Below are 19,484 nucleotides of genomic sequence, written 5' to 3'. Positions count from 1 at the left end.
AGTAAAGCTCAAGGAAGAAAGGAGAGGAACTACTACTGGATAGGCCACCTTTGAAGACGCCTTGTCTTGCCAAGAACTTTCTGAGGCAGCAGTGAAGTTTTGGATGATTGTTTTTGGAAATGTATGAAACATATCTCCCTTTTTGAGGCTAAGACAAATGATGGCTGGGATTGCAAGAAATCAATAAAGACTAACAGACTTTTTTTTTTTCTGATGGGAGGTTACTTGAAAATGAACCACAACTATGCTTGCTTCTCTTTTTGTGCTAGGCAGTGGCCTTCAGTTTTAACAGTTGTAACTTCTTCGGTCATTTTGAAATACAATTAAATATTCGTGAATTCCTATTGCGAGTTTATGAATTGCAGGTTGTGTTTATCTTTCTTATCACCTGATAAAATTACATTGCTAACGAGGCTACTAATGTTCACAGTTAGTGATCATGGAGCAAAATTAAGCCATTGTTGTTATTTTTAGCTTTGTAACACAGTGGCACCAGCAAGAATGGAAGATGATCTTTGAATCTGAACATCTCCCAGGAGGTGGGGAATGTTGATTCTCTACATACATTACTTCTTGGGCAAGTGAAACAGTAGGCTATTGTGCAGAAAAAGAGTTGACAGCTGTGTTCCTTGCACTTTGCTTTCCATGAGCCTCGCTGTTTTACTCAAGTGGGCTATACATGGGCTGAATGCAGCTCCATGGCTGGGTGTATCAAGATGCCATCAAGATGGAGCACCTCTGGACATATGCAGAGACCTGTGTTTGGTTGCCCATCCATAAGGTTTCCCTTGTCTTCTGCTGCCCTTCAGAGTTCAGATGCTACTTGGCACCAGGTGGTCTGAACTGTTCTGACACTTAAAGTGCCTCCAGCTTATTAACCAAAACCCAAATGGACTTTATATATAGGATTTTAATTTGACCTCCTGTAGCTTTGTAAAAAGACTTAATGGTGAAATCAATGTATTTTAAAAGACTTTATTGCTTGCAAGGTGACAGACAGAAATGGTAAGTTCCCTCCGTGTCTGAATTGAGAAATAGTTTGAGATATCTTACTTAACCAAGGGAGAGCAGATCTGGCTTTGAATTTTCTCTGAAAACATCAATCTCCTTTAAGAAGTGATGTCATTACGTGCCAAAGATTGACAGACTATCTCCACGTTAGCACCAGCACCCGGTATGTGCTTAATGCCAGTAACATCCCCTTACATAAGGTCTTCATCAAATGACAAAACCCTTTCCTTAAGAAAACTGAATCATGTTCTTTCTTTTGGCAATACTTAATTATTACATTTTCATCTACCCAAGCAGCTAAGACAAGCGCACAAGGAAAGTGCAGGACTAAACCAGCATCCCGTGGAAACACATCTGGAGACACCAGCTGCCTGGCTACAGTGCACTGATGTCTCGCTGACATGTGAGTACCTATCTCGCAACTCTCCCCCTCAGAGTAGTTCTTCCTCCGGGTGTCGAGAACACTGATCTGAAGCGCTGAACACATCTGCCGCGGTGAATCTTCTAGAACAACTGCTATTTCTATACACTCAAACAGCTGTAATGAAGATATCCGGGCTGCGACGGGGCAGAAATACCTCCTCGGTGACGCTGGCTGCTCCCTCGGGCAGCCCCGAAGGACGCGCCTTCTGCTGCGCGCCTCCGCCCGCCACAGGCCGCGGCCCCGCCCGGGCCGCCCAACGGCCGCCACGCCGCGTGCCACCGCCCGGCACCTGTGCGGCACGGGCGGGGGAGCGGCGGGCGCGGCGCCTGCGCACTTGCGCGGCCCCTCGCCGCCACGGCCGCAGTCACTTCCTGCCCCTGTGCCCATCCGGCTCCGGGGTCAGCGGCTGCCGCTCTGGCGGGACAGGGGAGAATAAAGTTTTACGTGGAGGGGGGGCAGTGGCCGTCCTCTCCCAGGTAGGGGCTGCCCCGCGGCGGCGCGCCCGCCGCGCCCTCCCGCTCCCGCCGCTGCCGGCGCCCGCTGTCACCTGCCGGCCGCTCGCGCGCCCCTCCCCGCCCGGGCTCGCGCGTGGCGGGGCGGCGGGCGCGCCCGGCTGCGGCTCCGCCGTCGGCTCGGGCTGCGTCTCCGGTGGTGCGGCGGGGGGGGCGACCGGCTCGGCCGTGGCCGCGGGCTGCCAGGGACGCGGCTTTTCCCTTCGCCCCCGCGGGAGGCGAGAGGCGCCGTCTCGGCGGCGGGAGAAGGGTTGGGAGGTGGGGACGGATCGCGGCGAGGGACGGCGGGAGAGCGACGCGGCGGGAGCCGCCCGCTGAGGGGGCGCGGGGCCGGGCGGCAGAGCTGCGGCGGGCGGCCGCGCGCTCTCCTGCGCCGGCCGAGACGCAGGTGGCCCAGGCGGGCCGTGCCGGGCGCGCGTGGCCGAGGCGGGCCGGGCCCTGGCGGGAGCGGAGCCGAGCGGAACAGTCGATCTCGCCGCAGCGACCGTTGCAGAGGGCGTTGTGGGACCTGCTGTAAACAATGGAAACTTTCCCCTGCGCGGTGGGTGCCGCTGCCTCCCGGCCTGCTCCGACGGGGCCGCCGCAGGGAACGGGGATGCGAGGCCGGCACTGGACTCAGCCGCCTCTTCTCTGGGGATGACAGTACGTTCGCTTATCTTAGCAGGAGCGAGCTGCTGGATGTAGAAGGACACGTCGTTCACACGGAAAATGCCTCTAAGGGACAAGTGTTGTCAGACTGACCACCACCACCATGGATGCTGTGAACCAGGTACGATGATGTGTGATGCTTTGATTATTTTACTGACTTTCTTTGTTAAAAGCTTGTGGAGACTGTTGTGATGTTGCAAATGTGGGTTGTTGGCGACAGTTTTGGATATGAGAAGTTTCAGAATTTTGTTTGAAAACTTTTTTTTATATCCTTGAACTGTCACATGAAAAATAATTCAGGAAGGTAACTTCTCATTTCCTGCAAGATGTGTAATGACCCCCAAGGCACCGAATAAGTATTGTTTACAGTGAGCAGAGGAAGGCAAGGAGTTCTGTAAAACAACTGGTGTTTTAGTTTCCAAAAAGTGTAATAGGCTAGATTTTTTTTGTAAAATGAGGTTTTTGGCAGTAGCTTGCTTTTGCTGTTTATGTTTTTACGTTACATTTTCTCTGAGCTTTGATGAAGGTTGTTCTCTCAAAGGAGAGAAACACCAAATCCTGAAACAGCTACTTGCATTCCATTGCTGTGTGACATGGAAAATGCTATCAGTGGAGAGTATAACAAGTACTTTGAAGGTTCAGACAACTTGCTAGATTTTTTTCTGTTCTGTTATAACTGGAAGCCTAACGGAAATTGGTTCCTTTCTTGTTGCCTTGTTTATTACTCTGTTTGTGTTTTGGAAAGTAAGGTGTCAGTTTGGGGATTTAATGGTTGAAAGTGTGATCATAGAATCATAGAAAGGTAGGGATTCTAAGGGACCTTTAGAGATCGTCTAGTCCAGATCATGGCAACTTTGATAATGCACCTTTAATTAAATCATAGAATCATAGAATGGTAGGGGTTGGAAGGGACCTTTAGAGATTACCTAGTCCAACCCCCCTGCAGAAACAGGTGTATGTAATTTGAGAGTAGGTACTGTTCAGCTAGTAGAAACACTTTATGTTTAAGATTAAATGATTTTGAATTGTTCTGGTACTTTAAAGAAGCTAAAAAACTTTTTTTTTTGCCTTATGAAGAACAGTGGTGTGGTATGTCAGCTTCACTAGATGATCTCTAAAGGTCCCTTCAAAGCCCTACCATTCTGTGATTCTTTGTCACTCCTCTTGATGTCAGTGGATGTTGCACATGCATATTAGAGGCAGCATACAAACCAAAATACACTATATTGAGGAACAGGGAATAGGCTAGTAGAGTACAATATGTCATTGTGTTGGAGATCCCCAAACGATTAGCTGATTTGTAATGGTTGTTATGTGTTTGTACGTATAATAGATTATTATGGGGCCAGCATGGTTGAGTGGAGTGTTCATTCTATCATTCTTTTCTTAGACTGCTTTTCTCTCTGATGTTCTTTTCTGCTAGAATTTATTTATCACCTTACATCTTTTAGAACAACTATCCTGTCAAAATGCAGCTAATCTATTTGCGCTCACTATCTCTAAACAGTTTTATATTGTGCCTCTACTGCTCTTTTATCAAAAACAAATTTCTTAGAGATGCTCAGTGCTTCATTTTAAAAATGGAAACTTTACAGTGGGGTTGAAAATCAAACCAAATGGATAAGGTAGGAGGCAACTTATGAAGTACAAAGCTAATTATTTTTCAATAAGATTTTTTTTTTTAAAAAGACCTAGTTAATGGTTTTGCAGACACATGCCTGAATAAGTGCTGATATTTGTTTTTCTTTCTGGGGAAAGCTTTATTTGTATATGCATGTACCGCAATGAAGTGCTATTAATTACACATAAATACTGCGTTCTGGATTAACTAATAGTCATCCTGATCACCAAACGTTTAGTTTTAAAGATATTTTACAAAGATTGTGATGTGGAGTGAAACTCCAGAAATAAGATATTACTTCAGTGTTTTTTTTGAGAAGCATTTCTTGAATATGGTTTTATTGTTTGTGTAATAGCTGGTGTTGGTGTATACTACATAGTTATCCTGCTATTTCTGATCACTGCTGCTTTAAATTTGAGTTCAGTGCTTCAGTGTATACTGGCAACTTTGAAATAACATAATATACTGTGAAGCACAGGATTTGGTAATGCTTTTTTATACATGTTCTGGTTTGAATGATGGGAATCAAATAGATTGTTCCTGGGAATTGCTTTAACTGACAGAAATTTCTAGTGAGCTCATTCAGTTGTATATATTTATGGTTTTGTGTTTGACAGACATAGCTTTGAATACACATCAGTATTCATCAGAATTCAGTAACTTAATAAAAATGACCTGAGTGTTTCCTAATGGCGGCTTATCCTTTTATATATTTCAGTGCACCTGTTGGAACCTGGTGATCCTCCGTTGCTGCAACAGCCTCTGCAAACATCAAAATCTGGTATTCAGCAAATCATTGAGTGTTTTCGATCAGGTATGAAACTGCTTGACTCTGAAGAGGTTAATTACCTTGCTATAAGAGTTAAATATATGTAGTATATTAAAATAACCAACACCTGACTTTCTGCATATTTGCAAACTATTTGTAGGTTTTTTTGGAATTAGGTGCTGTTGCCTTTAATAAGTATTTTCTCATAAAGAGGTGAAGACACAGATCTATAATTATCTTTCAAAACATTAAAAATTATTTTGTTGTTCTCCTCTGTGTCATCTGTCCTGATCATGGAATCATAGAACCGTTATTAACGAGTTTATCCTAAAACTCCCAAGGTGAAGAGAAAATTATGTTGAACTTTTTAAAATTGCTTTATCATGTTCCTTGATTGTTTTGGGGGGTGTTGCAATTCATAGTAGTTAACCTAACAGTAATACTTGAGTTTGTTGAGCATGAAACCTTTAACAATTTCTAACTGTTACTGTGCCTTTTATATATGGCAAACCAAACATGTTATTTTCATAATGTTGGTACAAGGACCCAGCAGTTACTAAAACAGTGTCTTTAATGTTGCTGTCTGTATGTTTCTAGATACTTCCACAAAGAGCTGTAAAATATATGAAAAGTTTCATGTATAAATCATTGCTGCTGGTAGCAGGATGCATGTCTGGACTGAGTTGTAGGAGGGCACAATATTTAAGTTCTCCACTATCACTTCAACAACTTAATGCAAGAATTAAAATTGGGTGTGAGAGTCATCATTTTCAGTTTGGTTGAGACTGCTTAAGGCCTCAGATATGCATGGCATCCTTCTTGAAGCAGATGAATGGAGTCTCTACTGCTAATAGCACAAACTAGTCTAAGTACTCTCTGTCTGGGCTGCTTTTAGATTATCATGACTGGCTTACCTTGACATCTTCAGTCATCTGCACCAGGGAAGTTTGAATAGAAAGCAAAAGGGCTTAGACTAAGATTTTACTCGTTGATATTGAACAAGCAGCATCTCATTATGAAAGAAACTATTTTCATTTTTGTGGTAGAGATTAAAGCCAGAGTATAGTCTGTAACTCTCTAAGAGCAGGAGCTTCTGTCATCCAAGGCATTAAGGATGACAGGTGAATTTGAATCTAAATTTTTTTCTGAAAGTGAAATTGCATACTGAAGGCATAAACTTTGGTACTTCTTCAGAGAAATATTTATAATAACCAATATTTTTGTACCGATTTCTACTGAATGGTGTTCTAGTGTCAATGGTTACAAGTATTATCAGTATTTGACAAAATATAACCTAGCCCAATTAGATGTAACTACAAAATAGAGAAGGCTTCTGTAGGTTAGTGGCAGCAGGTGCTGGCAGAATACTGATTGACTGCTTGTTGCCACAGTCAGCAGTTGATGAAGAACGAGGAGGTAATAGTCTTTTTTTCCTTGCCTGCGATGTCCATAAAACCAGTGGATGTTTTATTTGCTGTTTCCATAAGTCTCTAAAGGTGTAGAATTCAAAACGACACAGTTGGTTTTTCAACCGGTGAAAATCTTCATGGTTGCATAAGGATGGTTTGCACCCAGAGTGACTACTGTGTCATCGAGTCTGACCTCGAATATGTCGTAAATCCTTTAATCTCACCCAGTAATTCTTAAGCCAGATAATTTGGATTAGACAAAACTGTTTCAGTCCTGAATGGAAAGGGGCTGAAATATCAGTATAACAGAGTAGGGATGAGTGACTTGTGTGTCCCTTGATTGGGAAGTAGTGGAGAACTGATGATCTGGGAGAGGAGTTTGTGGCTAAGACATGCATCAACAGCATGGCCAGATTTTGGTTTATTGTGTGCCATTGTCAAACTGGAGGCCTTTTGTTTGAATTATAGTTTGGTAACTTACTGGAATTTTATCTTCAGTTTTATTCAGCTGAATTTGTGTGCAGAAATTAAAATGTTCATTGGTGAGATCTGAGTAAATGACTTGCTTTTGGAAGAACTCTGTACAGTTTTTGAATTCAGGGTTTTCACTAAAGCTAAATATTTGTCCAGCAGTCTGTAAAAATACGGGTGGGTTGAAGATGGGGTTAGTAACACTTCAAGAGGGAACAGAGAGGAGAAGACAAGGCTAGGGCTGTTGTCTGGGAAGAGCATAGGAGGTGACAGAAACTGGACTGTAGCCTCAGGCAGTCAAGCATGGGTCCTGTTTTTAAGCAACTGTTGAAGGAAAAAACACTATGTTTTGTTGAAACTCAGTTGTAAAAAACTATGACACCAAGGAATAAAGTTGTGGTAAGGACTGCTTGTGTTGAAGAACTGTTAGTTGTTGTAAAATTAATAGTGTTTGGAAGAGATCATTTAGGAAATAGTTCTGCACTGTGACTGTATTTGGTCTTTAAAAGGAATTCTTAAGAGAAATATCTGTGACAAAAAACTTTAACTTTATTTCAGCTTCAAGAATGTCTTGGTGCAGTTTCATAGATGTCTGATATTTTTTTTTTTCTTGGTCCAGTTTAATTACTTTTTTACTTATTGGACTAATTTTGCACAATTTTGATTTATGTCATCATAAGAAAATTAAGGTAGAGAAACTTGCTGGATTTGGTTAGCTGATGTTTCTTTATAATTTGGAATGGGTAAGTATTCAGCATTTAGTAATCTGTTGCTCCTACAAGGCATGACTCTCATAATTTTCATGAGATGAGAAATGAAGGAGGGTGTTTGAAGTGTGACTTAAACTCTGAATCCTTTGGTTCTTTGACCAAGGCAGAAACTGGTATACATCAACAGTGCTAGATCAAACTGTATCTTTGTAGGGTTTATTTGAATATACACTGTATGATCATCTAGAAAATCTGCATATATTGTCACACTGCCTATGTTTTAATAGAAACATTTCTGACTTAAATTATGTGTATTTCCCTTTCAGCAGGCTAAAACTATGTCTACAGTTGTACTTTTTTTGCCCAAGTATCATAATGTTGATCTTGGGTCAGATACTTGGATATAGTAACATTTCTTATCTATTGGTTACTCTATTTTATTGTATACTCTGTTTTTTTTGGGTTTTTTTTTTGACTTACCAGATGCTGTTTTAAAATGAAATAACTGTATATATCTCGTTTTCTTAGCACTGTTGGATAAGCTTAAAGGAAAAATACTGCAGTCTTCTTTAAATGCTCTAGGTACTTCTTTTCTGTTGGGCAATTGTGTTGCAGAGAAAACTGATAACTGTAGAGTGGATTCCTTCCTAGTGTTAGCTGTTGATTTTTATTTTAAATCGTTATGCTTTCCCTGTAAACTTAAAGTAATCCTTTACTTGTTTGTTTATTTTAAAACTGGTCCTGTTTTTGTAGTGAATCTTGGGGGTATGTGCTATAAACTTAGCGTACAATGAGGTAGCATTGCGCAAGAAAAGTGCTGTTGCAGTTCTCAATGTTTTAAAGTGTTTCCACTTTCATGATATGATTTGAATTAAAAGATGAACAGAAAACCTTCCTTAAGTGCAACGTTTCTTTTATTACAGGAACGAAACAGCTTAAACATATCTTGTTAAAAGATGTGGACACCATTTTTGAGTGTAAATTGTGTCGGAGTCTCTTCAGAGGATTACCAAATTTAATTACTCATAAAAAGTTTTATTGTCCTCCAAGTCTCCAGATGGATGATAGTAAGTCTTACTAATTGAAATATTTAATAAAGCTCTCTGAAGTTGAGAAACTTACCTTTCTGTTCCATTTATACAAACATAACAGAAACAAAATGCAGAAGTGGAATTAAATTTCAATAGTAACATATGTAGATCACTTTTATGATAGGAAGTTGGCTACAGCACAAACTTAATATGCATTAATAACCAAGAACCATGTCAATGTCATAATTTAGAGCTAGTTTATATATCCATTCTTTTAATGAAGAATGTCACTGTGAACACTTCTTATTCCTCCTTTCCCCTTTTCTCTCCTGTCTTTCCTGCTGTACTGTGAAAGTATGCCAAAGGACTGGGAAATGAATCTCATAGAAACGTGTGGATGTAACAAGGCTTTCCAGTTTTAGATCAGCATAGCTCTGATGAACTTCAGCTGGGTCCTTTAAAGTACTTGGATTATATTCATAATTTTCTCCTGTATGTGGGAAGCACTGTCATAGTTGCAATTGTTCACTCTTACTCTTTATGAAACACAGACTAAAGGTTCACTCTTTTCCTTAAGGACCTGTGCTTCAATAATCCTCTTTCCCATTGCCTCACCTCACCATACACTGCTTTAACATATTCTACGTAATCATGCCTAGTCTGTCACTTTTTTAATAATTAAAATTAAAAGATAGTGAACAAGAAGCAAGAACAAAAGTTTTTCATCTCCATGGTGAAAAATTCCAAGACTATTCCTCGATGACCTTTTTTGAGATATGTTCTGTTAGTGTAGTCATTAAGTGGTCTGAAAAGCTGCTATAAAATAGGAAGGACTTTTTACCCTTGATAAAAATGATACAGATAAGTCACATTTGAGACCGACTGCAAAGAATGTTAAAAGTTCAGTGTTAAAAAGTGTGTTCTGGGCAACAAAACAGTGTATTTCTTGTACCAATGCTCTTTTCATGTATTGCTGGCAGCGTGGAAGGAAGAACCCTCACTAAAGTGTGGGTTTTTAAAGAGCAGTTACCAGGAATTACAACTTCAAGACATCATGGATAATGTTGATCTGTGTAGTCTCAGTGTCTTCATCTTTTTGCTTATAGCACCCTGACTTCTTAGTTATGCCAGTGTAGATGCTTACTGTATTGTGCTTGGAACTAGATCCCTCAGCTAATTTGGCATTTAAACCCAGGATATTACTAAGGCCTGTAAAATCGTGAATGGCGTGAAGGTAAATGGGAACAATAATTTGTTTTTCTTTTTGTGGTTTTCTTTTTTTAATAATACAAAAACTAGGTAGTTTCCAACCAAAATACCAGACAGTGAAATTGTTATAATTTCTGGTAAAGCAAGCAAAACTCACTGCTGAACCTTGTGGTAGCCAAGAATATAAACGTTTTAAAAGCATTTCAGTAAACTTTTTGGAAAGCAGGTGTATTAAAATGGTACTTTAAGGGCAGACTTCAGCTAGAGACTTCGACTGGCATGACACAAAGAAGAGCATTCCTGTATCCTTTTTTTTTAAGTCTGCTCATACTCATTATCAGGGCAGGACACAGGATGAACCTTTGGTGAACCTCAGTAAAGTTATTCTTTTTAAAAATAACCTATTGGTTTCTGTTTTTGAGAAATCAGTACACTTTTTATTGCACCAAGTAATGCATCATTTTTCTGTCCTTAACATGTACTATCTTATTGTATTGCTGAGCCTATTAACTGCTTTGATATTACTATAAGCTTTCACTGGCCCAGAAGTTAAGTTCCCTCTTAGCTGTTTATATCTTCATGAAGTGTTCAAGTTACACAGACATTTCATTCTTTTTTAAGGACTGGTCAGGATTCACAGAGAAGAGCTTAGTTCCAGAGTTAGGTTATTTTATTGAGAACGCCCATTTCCAGAAGTAAGAAAATCAGTTCGTAATGATATTTCAGGCTTAGTCACACACCTGCTGAAAAACCTTGGTGGCATGATGTTATTTTTGCAATTGTTACAGATTTTTAAAGATCAGTGTAATTTCAGGCAAACTACTTTTTAGTTTAGGTGGCTTTCACATTATCATACTCGGAGGTTGTACTTTCAAAACTGGTTTTTAATAAAAAAATAGCCTGTACTGATGTGATAACAGTGATTACTCAAAGCCTGTGTAAATGGTCGGGAAAGTAGTACATATACAGGATTTATGCGAATTTGTTGGCAGAATTGGCACGGTGGTTAAAAGATATTTAGTAATTTCAAACAATTTGCATCTCAAAATCATTAAAAAATATCTTTGCCTCTTTTCACAGACCTCCCAGATATAAATGATAAACAGAGTCAAGCCATAAGTGACCTCCTGGAAGCAATCTATCCAAGGGTAGACAAGCAAGAATATATCATTAAATTGGAGCCTATAGAAACTAATCAGAATGCTGTATTTCAATATGTATCACGGACTGATAGCCCAGATGAGAACATAGAAAATAGTAGTACCCTTGATCAAGCTCCAGTACAGATACAGGAACCCAGCACTGAGCCGCCCAAGACTGTTTCAGCTCAAGCCCCAGCCCCAAATGGAGAGACTGTAGAGTTACCTCCAGCTGATCCTGCTACAAACAAGGTGATACCTACTCCTGAAGAACAGCCTCCGGTAGTAAATCCTGAGCTTGACTCTTCGGATAATTCTGATTTTGGTCACCAACTGATATGTTGCCTTTGTAGGAAAGAATTTCATTCCAGACGTAGTGTACGCCGGCACATTCGAAAAGTGCACAAAAAGAAGATGGAAGAGCTGAAGAAGTTCATAGAAACAAAAAAGAAACCGAATCAGTGCTCTGTGAAAGGACGGAATAAGAATGTTCTTGTAACGTTAGGTAGAAGTTGTCCTGTATGTTATAAATCATTTGCAACAAAAGCTAACGTAAGGAGGCATTTTGATGAAGTTCATAGAGGATTAAGAAGGGATTCCATTACTCCTGATATAGCTACAAAGCCTGGGCAGCCTTTGTTCTTGGATACAGTTTCTGCTAAAAAATCTTTTAAGAGTCGAAAACAAAAGTCGTCTTCAAAGGCTGAATACAATTTAACTGCATGCAAATGTCTTCTGTGCAAGAGAAAATATAGTTCACAAATAATGCTGAAAAGGCACATGCAAATTGTTCACAAGATAACTCTTTCTGGAAAGAACTCTAAAAGAGAGAAAGGACCCAACAATACTGCCAATGGAACAGAAATAAAAGTAAAAGTTGAACCAGCAGATTCTGTGGAACCTTCACCCCCTTCCAATGCCCTTTCTCCACAGAATGAATTAAAGGGAACAAATCATTCAAATGAGAAAAAGAACACACCGTCGGCACAGAAAAACAAAGTTAAACAGGAGTCTGAAAACCCTAAATCAACTTCTAAATCAACCTGTAAATCAACCACTAAATCAACCTCTAAATCAACCAATGCATCTGCTGCAGGTGGCCAGCAAAAAACCAGGAAGCCAAAACTTTCAGCTGGCTTTGACTTCAAGCAGCTTTACTGTAAACTCTGTAAACGCCAATTTACTTCTAAACAGAACTTGACAAAACACATTGAATTACACACAGATGGAAATAACATTTATGTTAAATACTACAGGTGTCCACTCTGCTCTTATGAAACGCGTCGCAAGCGTGATGTGATAAGGCATATAACTGTAGTTCATAAAAAGTCACCACGCTACCTTGGGAAAATAACTGCAAGTTTAGAAATTAGAGCAATAAAAAAGCCAATTGATCTTGTTCTAAATAAGGTGACAAAAAGAGGCCCTCAGAGGGACGAAACAAAACAGACTGGTTCAAAACAGGATGTCACCTCTAATTCTCCCAATAAAAAGTATGAAGGAGCTGATGTTGGCATTGAAGTAAAAGTAACAAAAAACTTTTCTCTGCACCGATGCAATAAGTGTGGGAAAGCGTTTGCCAGAAAAGCTTTTCTAGAACATCATAAGAAAACTCACAAAGCAAATGTGTCTCATTTACCTGAAGAAACTAAAACCAAAGGCAGAAGTACAAGATCTAAAGCTGTTGTCTGGTGAGAAACTGCTTTGTCTTTTTTTTAAAAAAAAAAAAAAAACAAAAACCCCACAAAACAAAAACACTGCCTGTCTTTTGCTGTTATTGATTTATTGCTGAAGAAATATTTTTTCCATAGATTTTTATGGTTCAGTGGCTTAAATACTAAGGTAGATGTCAAGTGTATTTCTTAAATTGTGTTTTTAGTGCTTTGGAAAAGAGTTAATTTCTAAATTTGTCACTGTAGGAAGCTGGAATAGAACATAGGTTAGACTGTGCTGAGTCAACTCTTTGTATTGTCTTAAGGCATCTGTTGTAATCAAGGTAATAGATGTACATTTCTAAAGTATTATTTTTAAAAAATTAACAGTACTTTGATTTGAGAAATTTAACTTGTTTAATTAATTTCTCTGTGACCCAGTCAAAGTAGTACTAAAGATACTACGGTAAAAGCTGTTGACAGAAAAATGTCTCTGTGAACTTACTGGAACTTACGCTTTTAAAAAAAAAATATTTCTATGTTTAATTTTAACATATATTACTTATACCTTGCCAGCAAAAGGACATGAAACGGCTTTTTGGAATGTAATTTGGGTGCTTAGTTGCTTTGATTTTAAATCAGTGTGAGTTAGGTGCCTACAAACACCTTTAAAATCATTAAATGTAGGATTTGATTCTTTTAATGCTTACGTATATAAGCATGAGTTTGGAGACTTCTGGTAACTTATTTTTTAAAGTGTTCCAGTTTTAAGCCTAAAGATGTGTAGAAGTCTGGCCAAGAATTTTCTAAACTTCTGCTTGTATGATGCTCTGGGAATAATTTTATACTTGGAGGGGCTATGTTTGTAGTTTCTCAGTTTTCCATAGCTTTCAAGTTAAAGATGACCTATTTTTAAAAGGACTTGAAAACAGACAAACTATGTATGCAGTCAGGTTTTCAGAGTGACCAACTGGTGCCTGAAGGTTGGGGGATTATATAAAAAATAATAATGAAGAAACGGTAGTGATGCCTATAAGAGTTTTTAACATACTTTTCAGACTTATCTATCTTGCAAATTTGGTGAAAAGAAAACAAAATATATGTGCCTTGTTCTGTATTTCAACTATCAAATGCTGTTTCCCAGGAGGTAATTTGAATTGAGTTCAGCTTTTGTAGTGAATTGCCATGCAGTTACATTAAGTTGTAATCTGGTGCTTTTGTGACTTCATAATAAATCCTGGTTAAGTGCGACAGAACTTCAAAAATTAACTGAGCTGGACCCTGAATTATGCTGAATTTAAGAGGAGGCATTTTGATCAAGAATTAAAAATTTAGCCTTATAAATTGTTTGTGTTGTGTAATTTAAAACAGAATTCTATGGGTAAACACAAAGTAATAATTTATTCCCATTTCTCCTCAGATAGGTTCAAGTGATGTTCGGAAAGTTTGGAGTTCATTTGAATGAAAAAGACTTTAGCTTGTTGTTGGAATCGCCAATATGTTGATAATGGTACTATGAGAAGGAAATACTTTCATAAGCTGTTTTCTTACTAAATTAAGAACCATTCTGACTGCTTGTAGTGCCTCCTCCCAAAACACTTGAAGTAGTTGAAATGCACATGTGCTTCTAAATTAGCTGTTTGTTGTCTCTATGCAGTTGAGGTTTGACACAGTATAGAGCAAACTGAAATTAAAAATGGACAAATTAATGAACAGCTGCTTTGGAAGAATTTTTTTTTTTCCTTGCTTAGAAAATCATCTTCAGAGAGCTCATTGTGCAGACTGGTCCTCCCTGGTAGTGCTAATTGTTGAACAGGTCTGACTTTTCTGTGATATCTTACTTTGGCACATGTTACATTATATACTGTTTTAAATTTATTACAAGTGAATGTATGTATAAGAGCAAACAATGTAGTGTGTATTGGCTGAGTTGTACTAATTTCTAGTATTTGCCATAACATCAGTTTGTTCATATTGACTAATTTCCCAGTTCTGGGACATCTGAATTTACTGTACTGAAGTTGCTTCAAAGGTTTCCATTTTGTTTCTGTATGTGGCTTATAGGAAAACTTTGTAAACATCTAGGAAGTTTACAAAATATCCACATTCCTCTATTCTTTAATTTTTTAAAAAATAAATATACACAAGCACTTTAATGATAGTTGCAGTTTATTTTTTCAGTTTATTGTTTGAAAGATCAACACACTAATGTTAAAATGAAGGTAGTGAATATTTGCTGATGTATTATAGACAGACAATCTGTGCACAACCACTTATAATATTAGCTTATTTCATTAAATATTAATAAAAAGGGAGGATAGTATGGGAGAAACTAAAAATATTTTTTCTCTCAAGATCATAAATGACCACTGTAGGTAGCACTTGACTTTGTGTAATTCGGAAAATGTGTTAGATACCTTTTTTTTTTTAACCTTTTAATCAAGATTGTAGTAAAACAGTCGCATGCCTACCATTATGAAATTCTTGGTGGGTTTCATGCCTCAGTGTTTTGAGGGCTCTTGTTTTGTTTTGTTCTGTTTTTTTTACTTTTTAGAAAATATTTTGTTTAGTGATTTGTGTCAAATTGCTACAATTGGAAAGGTATTGTACATCAGAAGAAATACCATGCTTTTTATATAGGTTAACTCCCTTACTTAGGGAGATGCCTCATGCTCATATATACTTTTTGTATAAAATATATCTTAAAATGTTGATCACGAGATCAGGAGTAAAAATACTTTTATGAATAGAGAAATATTTGGCCCTGTTAGTGCATTGCACTAAAAAATACTGTGAATGGGAACTGGACTGTAGCTGTTGCTCAAATTGTTCTATATTGAATGTACATGCTTTTGTTTGGATAAATGTACTGTATTTCACGGAAAATAAAGCAGACTGGAAATCACTTTTCAGTGTGCAGAAACAAAAAGATGTTGTGTTTGTAAAACTGGGATACATATCACTCCACAATTGGAAATTAAAATGTTTGCATTTTTGTAAAGTTTTACTCTTTGATCACTGAAGCTAGATGTTTGTAATATTCTGTTGTAATAAATGTGTTTTTCTGTTATTAAAAGCTTGGCACTTGTGGAGTGAACACTTCTCCACACTGATGGTTGACCATTGCTATATTTTTAGAAAATGCTTGTTGATACTGGTTTTTATTACTTGTAGAAGTATCTCTTCCTTAACTGAGCAAAGCTTGTTTTTATTATCCTTGTAAAACAGAAGTGAATATTAATACTGAAGGAGATACAGGCTATGATATGGTGTTTTGTTTTTTTTTTTTTTTTAGGAAAAGGTTACCTAGTTTTGCATTGCAAATAATGTTGGTGGCTATCTAATGTCACTTCTTTTTATAGTTGTAATATAAGAAAAGAATGGCCATAATCTTTGTTTATTCTTTTGTAAAGGGAGACATCAAGCTATTTATGTAGGTGTGTTTTAACTGATGTTTCTGCATGCCTGTGGATTAAGATTAGGAAATTAAAATACAGCTGTAGTGACAGAATAGCTGTCCATTTCTCAGCTAATCCTGGTGGTTTCTGCTGACTGTTCTGGGTAAGCACACAGTCTGCATCTTGAAATATCTGAAGGTGAAGTTAATCCAATTTCAAAGGTAAGCTTTCTTCTAAAGGATCCCCAGTTCTGCATCCATGTAGGTAAACAGGTACAAAATTGTTTTGTTCTACTTGAGGCTTTTGGTAGCATGTTTTTTCTTAAAGATGTGGCTTAATTTACCATTTCACAACTTTTTAGTCTTCCCATAAGATTAAATCTACTGGGTAGCTCTTCTGGAGCACAAGTCTTTTTTTTTTTTTTTTTCATTCTGGCTTGTGAATAGCTTTGTCTTGTCTTTTTCCAATAATGAAAATAAATAATTTGATTATGATGGACTTGTTCAGTGGTTTGGTTTTGTTTTGTTTTGGTTTTTTTTAATCTTTTCATGCTACCATTTGATTGTGAGGAAACAGAAATTTGAAAGAAGAAGGAGCTAATGATTGTTTTTAGTTCAAACAATATGTATATTTTGTGACAAATCCCACAAAGCTGTAATGAAGCTTTGAATATAGTCAGGGTCCATGGGGACACTCCTCTGCAGGGTTATGCACTAATGTGTCTGATAAGAGTTTTTACAAAAGGCATACTGGTTTGGCTTGTTTTGCTTGGAATAGCCAAAGACAAATCTTACAGATAAGATACCTTACAGAATACTTGGAGCATTCTGTATGGAAGCCTGTCATGATACATAGGTTCCAGTGCTAAGGCTTTGAGGGCCAGCTTTAATCGGTGTGAAATGTTGCATAAACAACAAGCGAAACTTGCTGATGCTAGAGGCCTCAGACTCACTGAAGTCCAATATAGTGCTGGCTTCTGTCTCAAAACCACTGTTTCTTTAGTTAATTGCTTCTCAGCTGAGGATATCTGGTCTTCCTGTTTGTGGATGTTTTTTGTGGTTAATTTTCAAGTGTTTTCTATTTTTATGTTTTTCTTGTCTTTTTGTTTGGAATGTTAGATTTCAGGGCTTGAAGTCCTTGTGGTGTTTGGTCTCAATTTTTTAGAAGCAGCTTAAATAGTTGATGGTCAATTATCATCATTTGTTTTTCGATTGCCTTCAGCTGGGTTATACTACTGTGTGAAGGATTTGTGTGACTGATCAAGTGCTTGATGGAAAACTAGATCAGTTTTGACTGATGACTAAAAGAACTGTGGTTAGGTATTTCACCATTCCCTTTTGTGTAATGGTGAAATACAACGACTAGTTAACCCTGAAGTTAGACCAATATGTTAGTTGGCAGATGAGTGGTACAGAAAAAGGAGACCTCAGTAATTATACTGATGGAGAACCGCTGGTATTTGTACTAATAAGGAGGCTTCCAAGAGGGACCACTGTCTGGGTATGAAGTTTCTCCGCACATCTTGAAAAGCGGAGCAGAGAGCAAGTCAACACTACGCAGTATGATTTAGTTCCCATTTGTTGGGAGTTTCCTTCCTGGGATCCCTCAGTTACAGTCTGAAAAGTAGTAATTTCATAGACACAAAGTGGAATGGAATTTTAAAAGTTGGCATTTTCTGGGTTTATTGGTCCCTTAGAGGATTGTCAAGATATTGGTAATCTTAATAAGAGCGTTGTATGCTTGGAAACATATCTCAAATGAGGAAACAATATCATTGGCTTTGGAAGGTTTAGTGGGAAATGAAGATAGCCTGAGCCTTTGATAGCACATAGACCAAATGCATTTTTCTTCAGAATAGACTAAACTACTGTTTTGCTGCCAGGGACAATGCTGGCATGGTTCTAGTACAGTCTGGATGGCAGGGAAGAATGTGCTCTTGTATCTCAGTGTAATGTTACTCTGCAGAAGTAGATTTTGTAGTGTTTTTACCACAGTTATAGGTAGGAACGATGTTCTCTGTGTGAGTAATCCACAGCACTAAGTTTATTAGCACCTGCTGATATTGGCTTTTCTGGCATTTGAGTATAAGTCAACTTGGATTACCTGACCTGTCCTCTCAGTACAAGCCTTTCCTGAGTAATGGCTAGTTCAACGTTCTTGGCTCAACTGGATTTGCTCTTCAACATTACTTAGGTGCTTTGAGCCTGGGAGTGTCAGCTTCTTTGTTACAAGCAAACCGGTTGGCTTTGTTACCTAAAAGTTTGGTGGGCTCTGAGAGAGAACATAGACAAAAAAACATAGTCCAGGATTTACAGTGTATCTTGTGTGCACATACTCTTACATTTTTTTCCCTCCTGTGCTCATATTTTCTTTCTCCAGGATGTTGTGGTTTTACAGTTGTCCTCAGCTTGTGACTTTGTGTCCAACAAAGGGACAAGCAGGATGGTTTCAAGTCAATGTCTTGTGGCAAGGCAATTCCAGCTTAAAGCAGAAATAGACAGGGATGTGCAAAATATGGTAATAAATTTCCTCTGTAACAGTGTATCTAAATCTGAACTGCCACTCTGTCTGTAAAGAAATATAACTAAGAATGAACAATCCTAAAATGGACATATTATGTCCTTTATGTGTGTAAAGCTGCATTTTCCATCAAAAATACATTAATGATATTGCCAAGTAACTGGAGATCAATAATTTCTCTCAAAAATAAAAGTGAGAGCAGTTTTCCAAATTGAGATGTTTCTCTGCATGGTGTCAGACAGGAAGTAGACTGGATGGTGTCTGGGTTCACAGGGTTTAAGATCAGATACCTATGCTGGTTCAGGGTACTTGTTCCCATTATTGTAAATGAGGAAGACAAGGTGCACACCTCTGACCTTGCCTAGACCTGAACAGATGGTGGGTGACTTTATTCTTTTTTGTTAAGTCTCAGTAGGTAAATGAGGCCATTTGCTCCTCAAAGGGCACTTGTATATGAGAGATTCCTCTGTGCTATTTCATTTTTTTTTTCTGGGCTTTTGTGGGACATGGGAATGGGTATGGATGTAAGTGTTGACATATAAGGTTGTATGAGATGATCTTTTCAGTATGCTATCATGGAATTGTGCGTGTCAGTATAAAAATGAGAAAGTTGAGAGAATGTTGGTAGAAGAGAGGGAATTTAGACAATAGGTTCAGATTAGATATGAGAAATTTCTTCACTGTGAGGGTGATGAGGCACTGGAATGGATTGTCCAAAGAGGTTGTGGCTACCCCATTCTTGTTCAAGGCCAGGTTGTATGGGGCTTTGAGCAGCTTGGTGTGGTGGAATGTGTTCCTGCCCATGACAGGGGGACTGGAACTGGATGGTCTTTAAGATCCCTTCTAATCTAAACCATTCTGCTGCTGTAATTCTTTGAATTTAGATGGCAAGGCTGAGATGGACATTTCAATCTTTAGATGACGAGGTTGAGTTGACCACAGCCTTGAAGTGAGCCTGTC

General features: G+C 38.4%; 1 protein-coding gene across 2 annotated transcripts; it reads left to right on the top strand.

Annotated features, from left to right (window-relative positions):
- Positions 1-1,819: 1,819 nt before the first annotated feature.
- On the top strand, positions 1,820-16,366 carry ZNF800 (zinc finger protein 800). Of its 2 annotated transcripts, none has more exons than XM_062018149.1 (6): positions 1,820-1,911; positions 2,609-2,716; positions 4,935-5,030; positions 8,499-8,642; positions 10,896-12,645; positions 14,031-16,366. In XM_062018149.1, the coding sequence occupies exons 2-6, from the start codon at positions 2,656-2,658 to the stop codon at positions 14,038-14,040; spliced, it is 2,061 nt and encodes a 686-aa protein (XP_061874133.1). In that variant the 5' UTR covers positions 1,820-1,911; positions 2,609-2,655; the 3' UTR covers positions 14,041-16,366. The 2 variants fall into 2 exon arrangements, with proteins under 2 accessions (XP_061874133.1, XP_061874143.1); XM_062018159.1 differs by having other exon boundaries at positions 14,027-16,366.
- Positions 16,367-19,484: the final 3,118 nt, after the last annotated feature.

This window comes from Colius striatus, chromosome 1 (genome assembly GCF_028858725.1).
Source record: "Colius striatus isolate bColStr4 chromosome 1, bColStr4.1.hap1, whole genome shotgun sequence".
Taxonomy (NCBI): Eukaryota; Metazoa; Chordata; class Aves; order Coliiformes; family Coliidae; genus Colius; species Colius striatus.
This window is presented reverse-complemented; position numbering and strand designations above follow the sequence as displayed.